At 38.1% G+C, this 19,610-nt stretch overlaps 6 protein-coding genes across 8 annotated transcripts; 3 read left to right on the top strand and 3 right to left on the bottom strand.

Moving 5' to 3' along the window:
* The first annotated feature begins 486 nt into the window (after positions 1 to 486).
* LOC6645927 lies at positions 487 to 1,191 on the top strand. Its single transcript, XM_002068388.4, has 3 exons — positions 487 to 571; positions 653 to 890; positions 948 to 1,191. The coding sequence occupies exons 1-3, from the start codon at positions 552 to 554 to the stop codon at positions 1,125 to 1,127; spliced, it is 438 nt and encodes a 145-aa protein (XP_002068424.1). The 5' UTR covers positions 487 to 551; the 3' UTR covers positions 1,128 to 1,191.
* LOC6645919 (adenosine 3'-phospho 5'-phosphosulfate transporter 2) lies at positions 1,143 to 2,850 on the bottom strand. The gene is made up of 3 exons (XM_002068387.4): positions 1,688 to 2,850; positions 1,452 to 1,633; positions 1,143 to 1,388 (listed from the first exon to the last, which is right to left on the bottom strand). Exons 1-3 carry the CDS (start codon positions 2,546 to 2,548, stop codon positions 1,232 to 1,234), a joined length of 1,200 nt encoding a protein of 399 aa, XP_002068423.2. The 5' UTR covers positions 2,549 to 2,850; the 3' UTR covers positions 1,143 to 1,231.
* A 239-nt stretch (positions 2,851 to 3,089) lies between these two features.
* Positions 3,090 to 9,616, top strand: LOC6645918 (calcium homeostasis endoplasmic reticulum protein). Of its 2 annotated transcripts, XM_047012309.1 has the most exons (14): positions 3,099 to 3,258; positions 3,393 to 3,563; positions 3,637 to 4,007; positions 5,087 to 5,249; positions 5,665 to 5,737; positions 6,348 to 6,422; positions 6,732 to 6,808; positions 6,883 to 7,081; positions 7,148 to 7,845; positions 7,903 to 8,350; positions 8,498 to 8,665; positions 8,744 to 9,085; positions 9,153 to 9,324; positions 9,396 to 9,616. In XM_047012309.1, the coding sequence occupies exons 1-14, from the start codon at positions 3,237 to 3,239 to the stop codon at positions 9,492 to 9,494; spliced, it is 3,078 nt and encodes a 1,025-aa protein (XP_046868265.1). In that variant the 5' UTR covers positions 3,099 to 3,236; the 3' UTR covers positions 9,495 to 9,616. The 2 variants fall into 2 exon arrangements, with proteins under 2 accessions (XP_023033347.1, XP_046868265.1); XM_023177579.2 differs by lacking the exons at positions 5,665 to 5,737; positions 6,883 to 7,081; positions 7,148 to 7,845; ... (3 more) ...; positions 9,153 to 9,324; positions 9,396 to 9,616 and having other exon boundaries at positions 3,090 to 3,258; positions 6,732 to 6,799.
* LOC6645917 (probable malonyl-CoA-acyl carrier protein transacylase, mitochondrial) lies at positions 9,565 to 10,846 on the bottom strand. The gene has a single exon (XM_002068385.4). The coding sequence runs from the start codon at positions 10,789 to 10,791 to the stop codon at positions 9,637 to 9,639; it is 1,155 nt and encodes a 384-aa protein (XP_002068421.1). The 5' UTR covers positions 10,792 to 10,846; the 3' UTR covers positions 9,565 to 9,636.
* A 1,860-nt stretch (positions 10,847 to 12,706) lies between these two features.
* Positions 12,707 to 16,763, top strand: LOC6645916. Of its 2 annotated transcripts, none has more exons than XM_023177671.2 (3): positions 12,707 to 12,745; positions 15,736 to 15,928; positions 16,166 to 16,763. In XM_023177671.2, the coding sequence occupies exons 1-3, from the start codon at positions 12,722 to 12,724 to the stop codon at positions 16,411 to 16,413; spliced, it is 465 nt and encodes a 154-aa protein (XP_023033439.1). In that variant the 5' UTR covers positions 12,707 to 12,721; the 3' UTR covers positions 16,414 to 16,763. The 2 variants fall into 2 exon arrangements, with proteins under 2 accessions (XP_023033439.1, XP_002068420.1); XM_002068384.4 differs by lacking the exon at positions 12,707 to 12,745 and adding an exon at positions 14,541 to 14,780 and having other exon boundaries at positions 16,166 to 16,761.
* Positions 16,764 to 16,911: 148 nt separating this feature from the next.
* Positions 16,912 to 19,262, bottom strand: LOC6645915. The gene is made up of 4 exons (XM_002068383.4): positions 18,991 to 19,262; positions 18,024 to 18,918; positions 17,814 to 17,965; positions 16,912 to 17,749 (listed from the first exon to the last, which is right to left on the bottom strand). The coding sequence occupies exons 1-4, from the start codon at positions 19,065 to 19,067 to the stop codon at positions 17,110 to 17,112; spliced, it is 1,764 nt and encodes a 587-aa protein (XP_002068419.1). The 5' UTR covers positions 19,068 to 19,262; the 3' UTR covers positions 16,912 to 17,109.
* Between the last annotated feature and the right edge of the window lie 348 nt (positions 19,263 to 19,610).

The raw sequence follows: 19,610 nt of genomic DNA, 5'->3' as shown, positions 1-19,610 counted from the left end.
TGGATGTCAAATCCTAAATATTCAACTCAATGAGCTTTACCACAATATTATTTGGATTCTGGGATAAATTATTATGAATTAATACCATCAAGCATCTTAATTTGTTCTTAAACATTTTCTATATTTATAAATCTACAATTCTATTTGTATAAGCACACCTGATTAATTTGGAAAAAGACAAACAAATGGAATGTACGCAAAGTAACTTTTCAATCTCTGGATTTCAAATATTCAAATTTAACAGAACGTTGCGCTCTCCCTCTCTGTTGTCATACAAAAACGCAATTTAACCCTTATGCGAGAACACAGTATTTGTAATGGTTTAGGATCTGAAATTCGTATATCTAATCGACTGGTGTAGTTGTTTTTAAAACAAAACAAATTTTTAATATATTTTTTAAAAATATATATTCTTCAGAGGGCTAATATATACGTTTTTTTTTTAAATATCTTATTAGCGACTTGTATGAGACACATAAGGGTTAAGGTGTTTCCATATTTCAACAGTGTGGCAACTTTTCTCTCGACAAACAGCTGAAACCGGCAACAGCATGGTGCGCATTAAGAATAGGTAAAGTAATAAACAAACAATTGTTTTTGCTGTTTTAAAGACACAAACAACCACCCAAACATGATTCCTGCCACACCTTAGATATATAGCAGTGCAAATAGTGCCACAAACCGCCACACGAACACTGCGCCTTAATGACAACACACTGACCAAATGTCTCCTCGAAAATGTGGGGAAACACTACGGGGTCTATGGACTGGGTCTCTTGGAGCAGGGGTTCCGTGTGAAATACTGCAATGAGCGTACCAAAATAGCAATTATACGTTGTCTGCATCGTGGACAACAGTATGTATCCAGTATATTGCCACTGATAACGCTGGTAAGTGGATTTATTGCATTTTCGTGGTTTAATAATTCATTGGATTGGTTTGTTTAGATCGGTGACGTGCGTGCTAAATTCCGTACCCTCTATGTGGGAGCCACTATAATTCAGTGCAACAAATTTATAATAAAACATCAGAAAGAATTTTTGGATAAAATGATGGGCCAATTGGAGTCAGCTAAAGAGCGGCAAGATCTGTTAAAAAGCGTAATGGATTTTGATATGGATCGATAGATAGATATATTGCTATATACATAAATTGTCATATTATTAAGAGTACACTTATTTACAAAAGAAACTAAACAAATTTTTTACTAAATTTGGTATCAAAAATAGGTTTAAACTTCAATGAGAAATTTACGATTTGGCGATTTAGCCATACGAGAACTGAATTGCTTTAATCGATGCCGTAGATCGGCAAATGTTAACTTATGCCTCTTGCTGATCACATTCAAATAGATGCCCAATACAACAATCAATCCAGACCAAAGGTACCTTGAAAAGAAAACAACTTGTAAATAGGATCACAAAAAAAGGAAAAACTTAGAAAAAACTTACTGTAATGTAAAAGGTTTGCTGAACAGCACAAATGAAAAGGCTATAGTCACTGCCTTCCGTGCTGTGGTCACTGTGGCGGCTATAGGAGCTCCACTGCTCCTTACCAAAGCCAGAACAAATTGTATGCCCAAATAGCCAGACAAACTGAAGAGGAACCCATAGCCAAACGTTTCCCTAGGATGCTGAAAGTAAAACTAATTAGATGCGACTTGGCAAAATAGATTTACAAGTTTTACCTCCAGACAAAAGGCCAATCCACTAAAGAAGTTTCCTGTGATCAGCATAACAACAAGGAGATAGACAAATCCCAAGCCATAGGAGTAGAAAACTACTTCACTACTTGGAGCCTTATAATCTCGCATGGCCTTCTCCTGAACATTGCCAATGGCAGCATCACACAGCAGGGCTCCCGATATCATGCCCACACCCCAAAGATTAAAGTTTGGCATCATCTGGGAATCGGCCAAAGTGAACCAGGCCAATCCAATGCACATGCAGAAAGCGGCACCAAAATCCAAGGGACCGTAACGCTTACCCTGGATCAGAATGCTTCCCACCAGCACGGGTATAAGTTTGCAGCATTTGAAAATCACCTGAGTGGGATAATTTAAGTAGCCCAAACTCGAGTTTGATAAGCCCATGGTGCCCAGGGTGAGAGCAGCCAGAACTAAATATGTGCGAATCGGTATACATCGGGGAGCAGGTTTCACTTGCCAAAATGGGACACCACTAGCCCTATAACTTTCCAACCGCCGTTCAACTAGTCCAAACCCAATATAATAACCAAACTGGACCAGAGTGAGAAACCAACCGTATGGCTTAAAACCCTCTACTGTAAATATTAATTCCTGCAGATATCCATAGAGTATGTAAAGGACAAAGACTCCGGCACAGCTTAGAAGGAATTGTGTAGTTCGGTTATAGTAAGTGAGGTCAAAGCACAAAATGCGCAACTCTGGCGGGGAGACATCACCATTGGAGGATCGTCGCTGTAGATTAGGCGATTTTGTGGTTGTTGCTGCTGCAGAAGACCCATTAATGTTGATAACAGATCCGCTTCCGTTTCCTGCCTGATTATCACCCATGCCGATACCCATTGTCCGGGCTCTAGTGTAGCTCTGTGTCGGTGCAAATGGATGAGTGGTGTGCCTGTGATTTAAAAAATCACTGCCACGCAATACAGAATGTTCTTATTTCCTAGATTCTTTCAGCATGCCTCTTAGTTTATCGTTGGTATCTCATTGTTTTTTAGTTATATGGTTGATTACGAGTAATTTATTTATTTTTCCAATTGGAAATTTGTTCAATTGTTATTCAAATTGTTCTTTTTTCGGCATTTGTGTGTTTGTATTTTGCCGAATTGGTCATTGCCCTACACTGGCAATCGGAGATGGCCTTCGTTTGTTCACGATTATTCAAAGTCACAGTTGTGACTTTCAGTGTTGAGGAATATGAACAACCAGGAGACCGGATTCAGAAATAATTATATTGCTTTATTGAATACGTAAAAATTAATCAGAAAACACATTGTATCCCATCTTACAATTTATTTTTTTTTTGAATTTGAATTTTTTATTTTCAAAGGAGAGTCACCTATTTGAATTCATCTTGCAATTGTCACAGTCGCCGTTCGCTCATCTCCAATAAATATGGCGTCCTTTCGATAACAGCCAAGAACATAAGAAGAAGAGCAGAAAAAGTGCCGCAGAAAAACTGAATTATATTTTTTAAGTAATGTTTTAAGTCAAATTGTATAGTAATTTAGTTTATAAATTTATTAACAAAATGGATGTACAACCGCCACGGGGTAAGTTATTTCGTTAAGTGTTGCCTAAACAGGGATTTCCTGTTTCTTTTTTGTATCTTTACCCCGCTTCCTTTTCCCCTTGGCCAATATTTGATCACATTTTTATATACTATTTTTTTTTTTTGCTTTTGCAGATGCCAGTTTACGCAATATAATAGATAAACTAGCGGAATTTGTGGCACGAAATGGACCCGAATTTGAAGCAATTACCAAACAAAAACAACAGAATAATCCAAAATTTGAGTTTCTCTATGGCGGAGAGTTTGCCAACTATTATCAGTTACGGGTGGCTGCTGAGCAGGCCAGTAAGTATTTAGTAGGCCGATGCTTAAAAGTCAAAAATTTAAATGTATAATTTGATCTTCTATTTTTATTCAGTGTTAAAGCAAACAGCACAAGGTCAAGTCATTCCATCGCAACTGCCACCAACAACAGCTTCAGCTCTTTATATGCAGCAGCCACCTCCAAATCAAGCAATGCAACAGCAGCAGCAACCGCTTGGGGTAACAGCTAACGACGCACAAGACAATATGTCACAACAATCTCAACATTTATTCCCACCAAATGCGGCGGGAGGACCAACGGCAGCTGGTGGAGGACCACCACCAACAGCTCAGCCAGCTAATGGCTCGGCGGCGACAGCACTGACATTGAGTTTAACAAGTCAATTAGATGCCATCCTCATTCAGCAGTATACACTAAGGGAACAAGTCAAGCAATCGGATGCCAATCTAACGGCACAGCATACGGTAAATAGAAAATTGTTAATATATATAAGAGATTCACCTTACAGGTTTCTTTATATATATATATATATATATAAATATTTTCCTGCAAGAATTTTTTTGAAAGATTAGAAGGAGATTTTGGGGTGGTCGGAAGAGCAGAAAGCAGCTTAACTGTCAACGATATTTCATTCTTCCAGAGGCATTTTCTTAAAAGATTTTTATTCATCATCAATGGGCCAAGATTTTTCCTCTTTTGCAGAAAGAACTTTATATTGAAACTCAATTTGTATTTTCAATACTCTATTTTGCTGTTTAAAATGCAGCTTCCCCTTTTAAAGTATCAAATACGATCCCCCACAGATTATCTTTGACCAATTCAACATTTTCTTGCGTTCTTTCCATATAAAATGTGGGCGTTGTTTTTAACAATGCAAAAAATCTAGTCTGGGCTCTTCGGTACAATTCATTGTCTGTACTAGATACATATGTTTGATATATAGTCTATATATTTTTCTGTCTCCTATTAATTGGGCTTGCAAACACAACTTCTTCCTCCTTTACTACTTGTTTCTACGGGGTACTCCTTTTGTGTGCTGTGTGCGTGTGTTTTCTCTTCTTTCTATGTGTATATGTACATACCAAAAAAGACGAAAAAAAAAGAAATGTTTTTCAGCTCTTATCCAAAAGTTATCATAAAAAAGAAGATTAAATTCTATCCTATTATATATATATAGTTTCATTATTATAATTTTGTTTTTACTAAACCTATTGAACTTGACGATTTTACAATGCTACATTAAATTTTTGCTTTATTGTATATTTTTTGAAACATAAAACCAAAAAATACCGAACAAATATTTCCAAAAAAAAACAAAAAAAAACCAAACCAATTAAAAAATCGAAACCACTCTTCATACAAAATCAAAACAAAAAATTGTATTTCGTTTTTTAACGTAAAAAAAAAACATACAAAATTGAAAAACCAAAAAATGAAAATGAAAAATCAAATACAAAACGAATTTTGTGCGCCAACAAATGAAAACCTGAACTAAAAACGCTCGAACAACCCCAAAAACCTGTGTGCACCCCATCAACTTTAGGCGCTGATGACGCAAAAATCAAAACAAATTGACGAGGCGATGGCAACGGCGCAGACAATACAACTGGAACAATTGGCCAACGAACAGAATATAGTCCTTCGAGAATTTGATAATGTGCTGCAACCGATCATTGAGTCATGTACCAAGGACAGCATCTCGGCAGGTGAGAAAAACAAACGAGTCGTCTCGCTTAAGATATATTCTTTTCCAAAAAAAAAAAAAAAACAAAAACAAAAAAAATCAAATTGCATTAGTTTATTGCTTGATCCTTTAGAGCTTAAATAATACAAAAAGAAAAAAAAAAATATATGTAAATATATGTATATGAAAAATATATACATATATGTATGTATATATATATATATATATAAATATACAAATTTTACACTTTTTTATCTCATATACTAAAAATCATCAATTACAAAAAAAAAAAAAAAAACTTTTATATCTTATAATTTTTTTTTTTTTTTTGTTATATACAATTTTTGTTTATTTGTGTTATATTTTTTTTTTAATTTTCAATTACATCGAAATTCATTTGACAATATGAGTAACCTGTTTGATATTCGCAATTTTAGGCAAGAACTGGATTTTACAGCATTCAACCGACAGCGCAAAAATCAATGTCGTTTTACAATATCTTTTAAAAAAGTATGCCTCAGTTTCCTATATATAATTAATGAATCTCAAACATTTATTAATCACCTTTATATATCAAATTCTTTCTTTCAACGAATGAGAAAAACACAAAACCAAAGAGTGTAACGAGTAACGAGAGTGTAACAATGTAACGAATAACGAGTCTTAAGAGAAACGCAAGCGAGTGAAGCCCGCCCGCCTGATGATCGTTTTCGAACAGAACAAAAAAACAAAACTAAAAAATAAATACCAAAAAAAAGAAGCATACAATACAATATATATATATATATATGTATATATCTATATATATATATGTATATATATATTTGTAGATACTATATATCATATTTCCAAAATTATTTACTTATGTAGTTTATTAGATAGTTATTTTATTTTATACAACAACAACAACGAATTGAAGAAAAGAGAATATCCAACTAACATACACATAAGCATACATATCCAAAGTCCAAAGAATCAAAAAAACCAAAAAAAAAAGCGAAAACAAAAGCAGGAATCATCATCATATTTTTTTGGCCGTGTCTGTTAGTTGTGTTGAGATTTTCCGAAGAAAAACTAGACGAAAAAAATATGTTTTTTCCGTTTGTTAATTTATTTTTAGGGCTTTGCTCCAGGGTTCAACGTTTCAGCAAAAATTGCATCTTATATATTTAGTTAATGATATACTCCATCATTGGTAAGTCTGCCCCATTAATTTAACCATTAGTCTTAAGTATCTACGAAACATAAAGTATATAAAATTATGCTTTTAATTTGACGTTCAAATGGAAAATTGGTGTTATGCTCTGTTCAATAGGCAAATCTAAGCCAAATTCCAAAAGGCATATACCAATTTTTCATTTGTACTAAGCTAATAAGTATATAGGGGAAAGTTATTCAGTTTATCTATAATTAAATTAGTTAGTTATAAGGATTAAGAGAGCGTAAAGATATTTAGTTTACTTGTAAGACCCAACCAAAAAACCAAAAACAAATCTATTTTCAGCATGCGTAAAAACATCAGCGATTTGAAGAATAGCCTAGAGAATGTCGTCATACCGATGTTCTGCAGCGCAGATTTGAGTATGTATCATATAAAAAATAATTGAAACTCGCCACTTATAGTTAACATATTGTAATATTTCGCCTTTGCGCAGTTGCCAGTGCGGATCAGAGGCAGAAATTGGCCAAATTGCTATCACTATGGGAATCGAAAGCAAAGTTCTTCGATGCCTGCGTCATTTCGAAATTGCAATCACCGGAATCGTCAATGCAGGAATATAAAACCAATCTACAGAATACCCATCATGATATTGTTGCGAAATTTTCGCAAAATACGAAGGCCACTTTGGATAAGTAAGTGTGGAAACACAAACATTCAACTGAATGTGATATTTAATTGCTTCACATTTCTCGTTGTAGTTATCAAAAGCAGCATCAAATATTTATGCAACATGCCACCCAACAAATTACACAACTGGAACAACAAAAACAACAGCTGGAGCAACAAATTTTATTGGCCCAGAAGCAATTGCATGCTGCTCTGCCGCAGTCGTCTGCCCCAGGTGGTCAACAGAAGTCAATACCCTCTTTGATGTCACAGCGCATTGCTATGCCGGGAACGGATCAAGCAAAGCAACAACAACAACAGCAGCAGCAACAACAACAACAAGGGCATGAACATCTTCAACTACCGTCACAACATCCACAGGCTGGTAACAATCTGTATGCAGGGCCAAATTTTCATCAGCAGCAACAACAACAACAGCAGCAACAACAACAGCCACCACCGAACCATCTTGTTGATCAGCGTGAAACGAACTTTTTCATTCCGGACATGTCTAAACCACCGCCTGGTTTCGCTGGTGGGCCCATGCATCAACAGCCACCGCCGCCGCCACCTCAGTATCAACAACTTCCTGGACAACAAGGACCTGTAGGACCAGGCGGAGAGGCACCTGTTGATCTTGGTGTACTAAATGCAGCCATTCAAGCTGTAATGCAATTGAAAAACCAACAACAACAACAGCAGCAACAACGACATCCCGACGATAAACAGTCACAAGCTCAACAACAACTCCAGCAGCAGCAGCAACAACAATTGCAGCAACAGCAGCAACAACTACAGCAGAAAATCCAGCAGCAGCAGCAACAACTTCAGCAGCAACAGCAACAAGCAGCCGCCTTTGCAGCTGGTGCCCATAATTTACGGCCAGGTCAACTTCCGGTGGGTAGCGGCGGCAACCTTGAACCCGCTGTAGATTTTGCCATTCTCAATGCCGCCATAAATGCCGTATTACAGCACCCCCGACCCGAAGACGGACATGGCCATCCGGCGGAGCATCAGACCGATGACGACTTTCAGCTTGGTGGCGGTGCTGGTGGTGTCGAGGGAGAATCTGGTGATGCCTTGCAACCACAAGCCGAACCACAATTGCCCACAGGACCCTACTATGATTTGCCAGCTGGTCTAATGGTACCACTTATACGATTAGAGGATTACAATTACAAATCTCTGGACTCGGCCGATATACGTGTCCCAGCACCGGCCCCACAAAGTGAACGCCTAACAAATGCCTTGAATGCCTTCTATGCGGCACCATCGCATGATCGACCTCGTGATAAGTGAGTGAAGATTAAATTAAGTCAATATAGAAAATGCGGGGATTAGGTTTCAAGTTTATGCTGTCTCACTCACATTCATTGAATGAAGAAGTGCAGCATTTCCCTCGAGCCTACAAAGGGTATTAATAATCTGATTATCATTTGCAGTGAGGGCTGGGAGAAACTGGGTCTCTATGAGTACTACAAAGTGAAGAATGCTGCCCGCAAGCAAAAAGAGGAGGAGATTAAAAACGGGACGAGGGAAAAATCACGTTCACCTAGCCCCATCATCCTGGAGAAGCCCAAGCCCAAGAAGGGCAATAAAAGGAGTTATCGGTGAGAAATGCAAATGACCGCAATTTATACACACGGAAACTTAAATGAATTTATTTTTATCTTTTGTGTTTTTTGCAGCTCCAAGAGTCGCAGCCGATCTCGTTCGCATTCCCCCGTGAAAAGGGATCGGTCACGTTCAAGATCCAAATCTCGTTCAGTGGAAAGAGTTGTAACTCCGCCGCCCATGCAACGTAGTCGAGGTGCTGGTCCAGGAGTTGGTGGCAGTGGTGGTGCCGGCGGCAGCGGTGGCGGTGGCAGCAGCAATCGTAAAAGTCGCAGTCAACGTTCACCACGTCATGAGCGGGACAATAGCAACAACAGCAGCAGCAGCAGCCGAGAGAATCGTAGCAATAATAGCAACAATGGCAACAACTCAAGGCGCGTAGAGCGTGACAGATCGCCCACACCGCCAAGTTTTTTGTAGGTTCCTAAAAAGCTAATTCACCCTTTACACTGTTAAACCATTTCATTCTATTCAATTCCACAGTGGCAGCAATTTTGCCAAACCGCAGGAATTCATTGAGGCAACAAACAAGGGGCATCAAATGCTAATGAAAATGGGATGGGCTGGTACGGGTACGGGTTTGGGTTCCAAAAATCAAGGTATCGATACACCCATCTCGGGCGGTGAAGTGAGAGATCGTAGAGATATGTACAAGGTAAGAAGCATAAGGAGCTACATCTACATAAACCGATCTGAACTCTAATTATCATATATTTTGCTTTTAAGGGCGTGGGCAACAATTTGAATGATCCGTTTGAGAGCTTCCGCAAGAATAAGGGCGCTGCCTTTGCTCATCGTATGCGCACCAGAGATGACAAAAGTTAATGGAACTTAACCCAACCCAACTAAACACCACCTCCATCTCCCAAAAACCACAACAACAAACAACAAAATATTAGTTATTTTTCCTGTTTCCAGAAAATAGATTTTTATAAAAAGCAAAAAAACACGACTACAAAGATTCTCCTTATGCTAAAATGTTCTGGCCCGATTGAGCTGCCTTGGCATTAACCTTTTCCAGAACCTGGATAAGACCCTTGCCGGGTCCGCATTCGAAAGTGCGTGGAAATTCAACACCCTGTTGTCTCTCGTACATTTCATGGAGGGTTTGTTCCCATTTTACTGGTCGGACAATTTGCTTGGGAAGCTGGGTTAACACATGGCGAGCGTTCCGATACGGTTTACCATCTACATTGGAGTACACACGTATTATGGGGTCCTGTAGTTTGATGGTCTTTAGAGCTTTAACAAAGGGCTCGACCGCCGAGTCCATAAGCGGTGTGTGAAATGCTCCACTTACGGCCAAGCGTTTCATTCGTCGTATTTTCAGGACTTTTGAATTCTTTTCGAGGAACTCCAAAGCCTCCACATTGCCGGCTATGACTTTACAATGGGGATACATATAGTTTGCTATGCCACAGTAGGGAGACTCGACACCGAGATCAAGGCACCATTGCTTGGCCTTCGCGCAGGCCTCTCCAAGATTCGTATCCGGCCCATAAATAGTCATGGCCATGGTTCCAGCCGCCTTATCGCAGGCTGTTTGCATGGCAAGAGCCCGGACTTGAACCAATTTTAAGGCTTTGTCGAATTCCATGGCTCCCGCATACACGAGAGCTGTAATCTCGCCCAGGCTGAAGCCAGCAGCAGCCACACAGTTTTCTATGGCCCTGGGTCGCTCTTCGCGTAGTTTCTCCAGTGCAGCCAACGAGGATACCATCACAGCCAGTTGCGCATACTCCGTTCTGTTCAGTTTATCACGTGGTCCTTCCAGGCAGATTTTCAATAGATCGTATTTGAGAACTTCGTTTGCCAGCTGAAAAATGCGACGTGCCCCTGGAAATTGAAGCAGGTCCTTGGCCATACCCACATACTGAGTACCTTGGCCAGGAAAGAGCATGACGCTCGTCTCTTTGGGATTAATAGTTGGTCTCTGGCGGGTCGTTTCTACCGGTTCGGCTAAATCCTTAAGTAGTTGCTTCCGTTTGGCAGCATCTAGGGAATCTATTGTTGCTGGGGGTTCCGTGGTGGATGTTTTGGCTGCATCGCTGCTCCATCGGGACCAGCTTGAGTTGCCAATGAAATGAGACTTCCTTAAATTTAATAAATTGCGCAAGTTCATTACGGAGGCGGCGACAATGGCGGCACAGCTGATCACGTTTGAAATAAAAACACACACACACTCGCACAAAACGGAGCTGCCAGTCATTTTTGTTAACAATGCTCATGTGCGCCCTCTAACGCAAAACATTTAAACTATTACACTGACAAATGTAACGGTTTCAGATTTGAATTGAAATTCAAATTTTAGAAATTCATTTGAAACCAAGCAGAAAAAAAACTAGTCATACGCCAAGTTAAAAGTTTAAAGTTTAATTCAAAAACAATCACTTTGCTCAAGTATTTCCGTTATGTGACTTACTGGTCAGACAGAAAAATATGTTGTTGTTTACCAAAAAATGCCGTGATTTATCTTACCAATGCCAATTTAATGGCTATTAGTCACAACTAAATAGCTTTTCCATGAATCAGTCCATGCATGTGTAAATTTTGAAATATAATTCTCCGAATTTACGTTGAATAAGAGCATAATTCAGTCGGAGTTTTTGGTTTTTCATCATCAACGAGCAACATTTTTTTCTAATTTGAAATTCTCAGGGGATCGCAAAAGTTTCTTGAACTCTTGAAAGAGGAGACCCTTTTTGCGGCACAATCAAAACTACACAAAATTTATACACATACGTATAGATTGAAAAAAAAAAATAAAAAACTAAAAAAAAACAAAGGTGAACATTCTTTGTGCAACTAAAGAAGTCGAAGGCTCTGACGCCGGCCGGCATAACTTTCGCTCTCAAGCCATCATCAACAACAACAACAACACCACCACCACCAAAAAAAAAAAGAAAAAAAGAAAAGAAATAATAAAAACACGCCACTCCATTGCCATCTCCCACCTTCCCAGAACAGACAACGACATTCCCTTGATTTGGTTTGCTGTGCTTTGCTTTCCCTTTCCCTTTCTTGTTGCCATGCTGCTGCTGCTGCAGGATCAAATGCTCTCGTCTAGACTTAAAAAACGAATCCTCCAGAGATGCTATCTTCTCTCTTTCTAATCTAGAACCAGTTTATTCTTTTTCGTTTCTTTTGAGTTTTTTTCCTTTCTTATTTCATCAGTTGTGTGTTATTTTGGCCAAAACAACAACAACAACAACTTTATTCAGGTAAAAGATTTACCTTTAAAGTAGACATCGCTCGCTAGAGATCGTTGACATGAAGCATGTGGCGGGTGTCGATTCAGGTTGTTTATATATATATATATATATATATATATATATATATATTTATGAATTTATGAATGGCGCTGTCTCTTGGATCCGGCGATCTACATAACTTAGTAAATGCCAAATGGGATTTGTTTTCTTTATTTTGTTTTTGTGCGAAATTCCATGCCACTACCGGAACGTGCCGTTATCATTTAAATTTCAATAAAAGAATGAAAAAAAAACCAAAAATTTGAATGAACAAATCGAGCAGGTATTCGCGAAATGCCAAAGGACACATGCTTCTAGCCCGCCTACGTGAGCAACGGCCAAGAATTGCAATTGCGTTTCAAGAATTGCACATACGCCCCATATGCAGCGACTGATATGAACTTGGCTTAACTCCGACTGAAACGGGGCGCATCAAGCACACAAAATGCGCTTCTTCCGCATGAGAGAATGCGCCAACGACGACGGCGATCAATAATGAAAAAAAATATAAAAAATAATAATAAAAAAAAACTCTGCTGACCGAGAGACGACAACGACGACGACGAAGGCGGCCACCACCATATAATCTAAATATACCAAACGCCCCAAACTTAATTTGAATGCAAAAAAAAAAGAATCAAACTTATAATAAGAACAGCCGATGCTGCGGCGGACGATGACGTTCGCTTTGGGAATCGGTATAACGGTATAGCGACGTCAATGCAATGCTGCACCTGTGTATGAGAGAGGGAGACAGCTACACCGAGAGGCAGATAGAGAGAGAGTGATTGAGAGGACGAGATGACAAGAGGGTCAGAATTTACTGTAAGTATTAAGTAATAGTTAAATATTCTATTCATAACCGGTAATACATAAATATTCACTAATAAGTGGAACATTTTAAAGAATCTTTTCTGAATCTTAAAGTAGATTTTTTTCTACTTCTTGTTGCTTCTTTTCGTGATTTATTCTGAAATTATAATAATGAGCAATTTAAAAGTCTTTATTACTAATCTTATTAGAAAAAAGATATGATATATGTTAGATATTATATAAAAGATATGAAAAGCATCCACAATAAAGGAATTTTGTATAATTTTCCAATTGATTAGTATATATTTAAAATCATAGTACTGTTTGACCTTTGACTCGACGATTTATGACTTAGTTATATTAGGGTAATTAACAGTTTAAATGTGTTAAAAAAAAAAGAAGAACTTTAGTTGTTTTTCAAAACAGACTTGGAAGTATTGAGAATCATCATTACAGTTTTGTAATGATGTAAGATTCATATACATTCAAAATTAATGTACTTGCAGTTTTCTCAATAATTATAAGAACTTTACAATGATTCTGTAATCTCTTGGTCGGTCATAAAGATTAAACTTTTTGAAAACAAATTTTCGCAAAATCATTTTTACGTCTTGGCCTAAAGCCCAGTGTGGTTAATTAGATTCACTATCTAAGCAAAGATAAATGGCGACACGTGACGATGGGCACGCACGTCGTTATGATGATGGGCTAAATCTCAATGAATGAATTTATTAGGCAACTTATCAGTCATTTAACCACAACAGCACCAAACCAAATCGCAAATTCCAAACGATCGCTTGCTAGACAACATGAAGCGTGCCGCTGGAATTCCCCTAGCAACAAGGTAAAATGAGCCATGTGCTTCGAATGGTTGTGAGCGACACGCTTGGACTTTCTCCGAAACACAGGTGGGCGGCGCTAGGTGCCAGATGTCCCTCAAAATGCCGCTTCCCTATTACTACTGTGAAATAATAGTCGTCTCAAGGTGCAAGATTAGCATTTCTGTTGTAATTAATCTAATCTAACTCATAGATGATGACGATGATGATGATGATGATGATGTTAATGATGATGATGTTGATGATGATGGTATGGCAAATTATTATGAATGCTTGAAATTTTTTCCACTACTGCCAAATAATGAATGATTCACTTGTTGACTATGATTATGTTGAAATACAAAACAAAAAAGAAAAGAAAAAAATTGTAGTCCACACTTCTTTCATTGCCACTCGAAGACTCTCGACAAAGACGCAGACCCCCCGTTGGGCTTTGCTGAGAAATGATTAACAAAGCTTGTGAAATACTATAAGTATATAAATACCTGTTAGCTGATGGGTAGATTTTGTTGTCCTTCCACAAGGATGTTAAGTTAATACATAATGAAAGTCAAGTTTCTGAACTCTCACAGTCTCTTTGAGTGGTTTTTTTCTAATTTGTTCTCTTGCATATTTTTAGAAATTTATATAATTTATAAAATTATTGGTCAAGTATAAATACTTGTGAGGCATTTGTATATGAATTTCATTCATTAAATTTCAAGCGTAAATGAACAAGCCTTTTTTGTGACTGACGTATGTAAAAGTTTTGCGGCGCCTGCGCAACCCACAACTCTCCCAACATCTGGCCATCCCTTTTGCTCACGCTCTCCCATCCCTATCGCTCTCGCATCGGTTGCGCCACCCTTCGCAGATAAAGAAAACCGCACAAAAAACACAAGACTAAAAGGAGAACCCGAAGAGGCTCGGGTCCCGATTTACATGCCGCCATATAAAATATAAATACGTGAAACCTGTGGAGAGCGCTCATACTCATATCATCAGACGTTCGGTTACGATCACCGAAACGAGTTCAATGCGAATATATTCACGGCACCAGAGCAACTACAACTACAACTACAACTACAATATTAATATAAAGACCATACGCAGTGTTGACCCTCTTTGAAAAGTGACAAAATCTAGGAGAATACATAAAAAATATTTTAATTTAAAATAAAAAAAAACACAAAATCAAAACAAATACTTACCTCAATATGAACATAAAGGTAAGTTTAATTTTTTTTTTTTGTTTTTATCTTTTATTTTTTAAATGTGTGAGTATGTGTGTGTGTGTGTTGGTGTGAAAATGCCCGATCAAGTGCGTATTCTGATAATAGTAATGATCGATATAGTATGGTGGTAGCAACTATCAGTTGAAAATTATTGGAAATTCCTGTTACGTGCTACAAAAAACATTACGATGATTGAAAATACATATCATCATGCTAAAAAAAAAGGGTGTGATTCCTGCTAAAAATATCATTAAAAAAGAAAAATACAAAAATTAAGCTTTTGTTCTCCTAAAGCTAAAACCAAAACTTGTGACCGAAAATGCGGAAGAGACCGGGCCAGGCCAGGCCAGCCAGGCGGCCAGTCAGTGCCATTCCTCAGTTCCCTCACTTGTTCAACTCGGAGAGCAGACAGGGCACATTACATAATTTCCATTTAATTTCTGTTTGTTTTTGTAATCGGGGAAGTTTCGATCATTAAAATATTTATTATCAATTGGGTTTGCAACGACTTGGAAATGCGCTCCAGTTTATGATGCGTTTTTGATGAACTGTGTGTGTTTTTTTTTTTACATTTTTAAAAAAAAATTGTATTTTTTTTTGACCCACTTAAAGGGTTTGAGCGAAAAGGTGTGACAAAAGTGCCAAGACAAGATCAAGGAACTTTCAATACTTATGTGACATACAAAGGCGCATCATCCAGAATGATTAATGTAGAAGGGAGTTTCTTGTAAGCTGCTCTCTTTTTTAGTTTCAAATTTAAACTTAATATCCTTTTCTATGAAAGGATTGTTTTACAAGTCTTAAACCATGCCAATTCCATCTCAATTTCTGAAAGGTTTACTCTGAGTTGTTCCATGTTGATTGCTGTTTTGGGAATAAATGTTCTTTTTATAAAGATAAATTTACAATTTAAATTTAACTGAATTTTGCTCTCACCTTTGTCTTACAGCTAAATATGTGCCGTTCCGTTTTACTGGCCCTCATTGCCGCTTGCCTGCTGCAGGAGGCTCATTCATATTGCTCATTGGAGAAGATGAAAAAATTTGCCATGGAAGCCTGTGAGCATCTCTTTCAACAGGACGAGGCAAGCAGGGGCAAAAGATCCGTTGACTACAAGCCGCATCATCTGAATCGTTTGGGATGTAAGTACATAAATTCATAGTAATAAGGTCACCAAGTCACTCAACTCGTGCGGAACTGCGTTAAGTAAATAATTAATAAATTGATAATAACAAAACAAAAACGAAAAGAAAAAAAAAAATCACAAAATCACATTTACATAAAACAGTTCCGTTTTTCGCATTCAACTTAACCGTTTTCAAGGCTCCAGTTCAAGTTCGAATTGTAATTGTAATTGTTGTTTTTGTGCTTTTCCACAGTTGGCAAACTGCACGACAAACATCATTACATCAGTCGCGGCAACTTTCCAAATGGTGGCTATCTGAAAGTGAATCGGGAGCATTATCACATATTAAGCGAATTGGACATTATTCCACGTTACAAGCCAAGGAAGTTCCATCATGAGAAGAAGGAGCGTGAGCGTTACAAGCGAGATCATTCGGCCAGCTCTTACAATAATATCCCCTACTGTTGCTTCAATCAATGTGACGAGGAGTTCTTCTGCTAGGTGACACCTAGCCCGAGCTCACCTCCCCGCTTCCTCAACATTCCCACTCATTACACACATCCAGTCTCATCACAACAACAACATAACTGAATCCGTCCTTAGTTTTTAAGCACTAACCAAGCGCGCTTGGCTCTTATAGAGCTTTGGGTACCTAATTCTGTTGCCAATAATTATTAACCATATAACATTTATATGGTAACAGAAAATTTCAGTACAGTATTACAATTCTAATAGAAAATATTTAAGTGTGAATTTTTAAGCATAAATACAATGTATATATTAACTAAATCATAAATTCCACAAAAAATGTGAAATTTCCCTCAATTATTAGACTATAGATTACCAAAAAAAAAAAAAAAGAAAGAAATAATTTACTACTCTTTGAATTCAGATAAGAACTATCGACATTCTATGCGAAGTATGTGAACAAAAATCATGAAATGCAATCGTGCTATTGCATATCGCTAAAGAAAAAAAAAAAAAAAAAACCAAAAAACATTTAATTGCCAAATTTTATTTGTTGCGATATAAAAATTTCTAGATATTGGATGCGTTATTTTGATAAAATCATCCCATCGATTTCCAATTAACTAATCTAAACAGAACGATTAATGTCACAAGTTTACATTTAATCACATTTAAAATGGAAGATAATCTCAGAATCACTTAGATATTGATATTTGATCACAAATCTGATTATAATTTTGTTATATAATAGGCACCTTTACACACTTTACACTGATATTTACGACAATCTGGGACATTGACCGCTTCCAAGGATTTAAAATATTTGCCAATCTTTTGAAGAATTTCATCACGGCGTCTCTCAAGGAATTCAAAACCAAAATCATCATATGTATTCACGCAATGCATTAGCATGCGATAGAGAACAGTTTCGGTGGACACAAAGGTATTCAATGTGCGATCAATGGTGTCGACATTCTGCTCCACAAAGCTGCGAGTCATTTGCATCATCAACTGGACCACTTGGTCACTGAAATACTTGGCCAGGGCATCAAAGACATCCATAAAACTACCCAAATTGCTGATATGCTGCACAAATTTGCCACCAAATTGAAGGGCCAAAGATTCAAGATTCAAAATGGTTTTGCCACCGCCACCCACAGTAACCAAACTGGGTAGGATGGTGGATCCAATAGCTCCAACTATCGAAGCACCTTGTGTTAGATGGGAATTAATTTCATGCAAACTGAGTAATGCCTCCTTGTAGGGTATATCATTCAGAGTGCGTATAATGTCAAATTTCTTGGCTGAACTCGAGGAGTCACCGCCATGCAGCTTGACCGACTCTTGGGTAATTTTATTGATGACTTTCCTGCAGTTGAGATGAGACAAGAATTACCAGAAGCTGTTAAACAGACAAATGTATGGATATTTACCTGGTTTGATTTTGTAGTGCTCGTCTCAATGAGGAGCCATTGGTGGCCTTGGAAGCAATACGTAAATTGTTAATGGAATGGGTGAAAATCACCAAGCTGGAGGCTATCTGTAACACATCAAAGCCACTCAGAAGCTCTTCGTCGCTGATTTTCTAGAAAATCAACACAAAATTTTAGGTTCTGATTAGAAATGAATTTCTATTTGCTTACCAAATACAAATCATATACGCCATGGACCACACCCGTGCCAGAAATGACAATAGACGACACATTAATGCCCTTCACGGCCAATTGAGCAGCGGTGTGCACTTCTCTGCCCGATGATGCTATAGTAGTCAATGCTTTTGTGGCTCCCGTCGCTCCGAGTCCCACAACGCCACCAGCCACGCCTAGCCAATTGCCGCGTGCCTCTCGATCGGTTAGTGAGATGGTCTGGCTGTGGCAACGTCGATCTACCAGACGCTTTAGAGAACGCAGAGTACTATATGCAGTGGTAGCCACGCCCACAGCCGTTGCAGCAATCACCACAGGACCTGCAACAGGAATAGCTAAGGCAGCAGCTACTGGAACAGTTGCCACCAGGCCCCCAACAGTGGCCAATTTGTCACCGACATTGAGTATGCGATATTTAATATTGGATGCTGGTGTCGGTTGAATCATTAATTCCACACCAAGATCCTCATCATTGGAGAACGTATAAATGCCATTATTGGGTGCTATCATGCAACCTTTGGGCAACGTATTGCCGTAGACATATCTCTGCCAATTGGGATAGACGCGTCCGTGCTCATCAATGAAAACCATGCAGCAGCCCTCACTAGTGGAATCGCTGTTGGTGTCACCTCTCATGCATTTGCGGGTGCGGAAGACAGGATGGCAACTATATTGAGTGGACTGCAGAGCCAATTCGGGATCCGTTTCGACAGTGACCAGCACATAGACAATGGCCGAAAGTAAAATCCGATTTGTATATTTCCGTTGCTGCCAAATGTTTTGAAACAATTCGTTTCGCTGCTTGGTGACCATTTTTGTATTTTTAGCTTCATTTTCGCAAATTAAATTTGCAATTTTTTGCCTCAAAACATCTGCCTGATCCGGCGATAGCCTATAATTAGATAATTCACACAATTTGGATGGATTATTCTCTCGGTTTTCTCTCCACTTGCATAACACCTACGAGTCCCATATAATTTCTGAGCGCAGACCGCTGCTCAAGGCAAAGTCCCGTTGCACCTCATAAGCTGAACGCGTCATTGTTAAAGACAATTAATTGATTTAAGACACAATAATACGAAGACGTTTGACTTTAATTATCACATGCAGGCAAAGAGACAGATTGCAATGTTTTCAATTCTTAAAATTCATTTCGCGTTGTTTTTGTTGTTTGTGCTACAAAAGTACCGTTGCTAAGCTGCGCGCCAGTCAATGGTTGCCGTTCTTGTAGCCAGAGTTGCCACACGATGAACACAACTAAAATTGCTTATACGATATGCATTTACACATATGTATATGTATGTGTATTTATCATGATCTGGCATAAATAAAGCTGAAATGGGTAATACCGCTATCTCACTCAAAATCCTTGAATGGGCTAAACTGGCAACAGTATATAAAACTTGTCCTAAAAATGATTGGATTTGGCAACATTAGAATTTGTGGAAGATTTTGATTTTATTCATAGTAATTTAAAAGTTTTGAATTCGAACTAAAAATATGGCTACGCCCATGATTTCTAAGCTTATAAATTTTAAAAAGCACTGGCAACCCTACCAATTGAAAATTCTAGCTTGTGTTTTT

Source organism: Drosophila willistoni, assembly GCF_018902025.1.
Source record: "Drosophila willistoni isolate 14030-0811.24 chromosome XR unlocalized genomic scaffold, UCI_dwil_1.1 Seg8, whole genome shotgun sequence".
NCBI lineage: Eukaryota > Metazoa > Arthropoda > Insecta > Diptera > Drosophilidae > Drosophila > Drosophila willistoni.
This window is presented reverse-complemented; position numbering and strand designations above follow the sequence as displayed.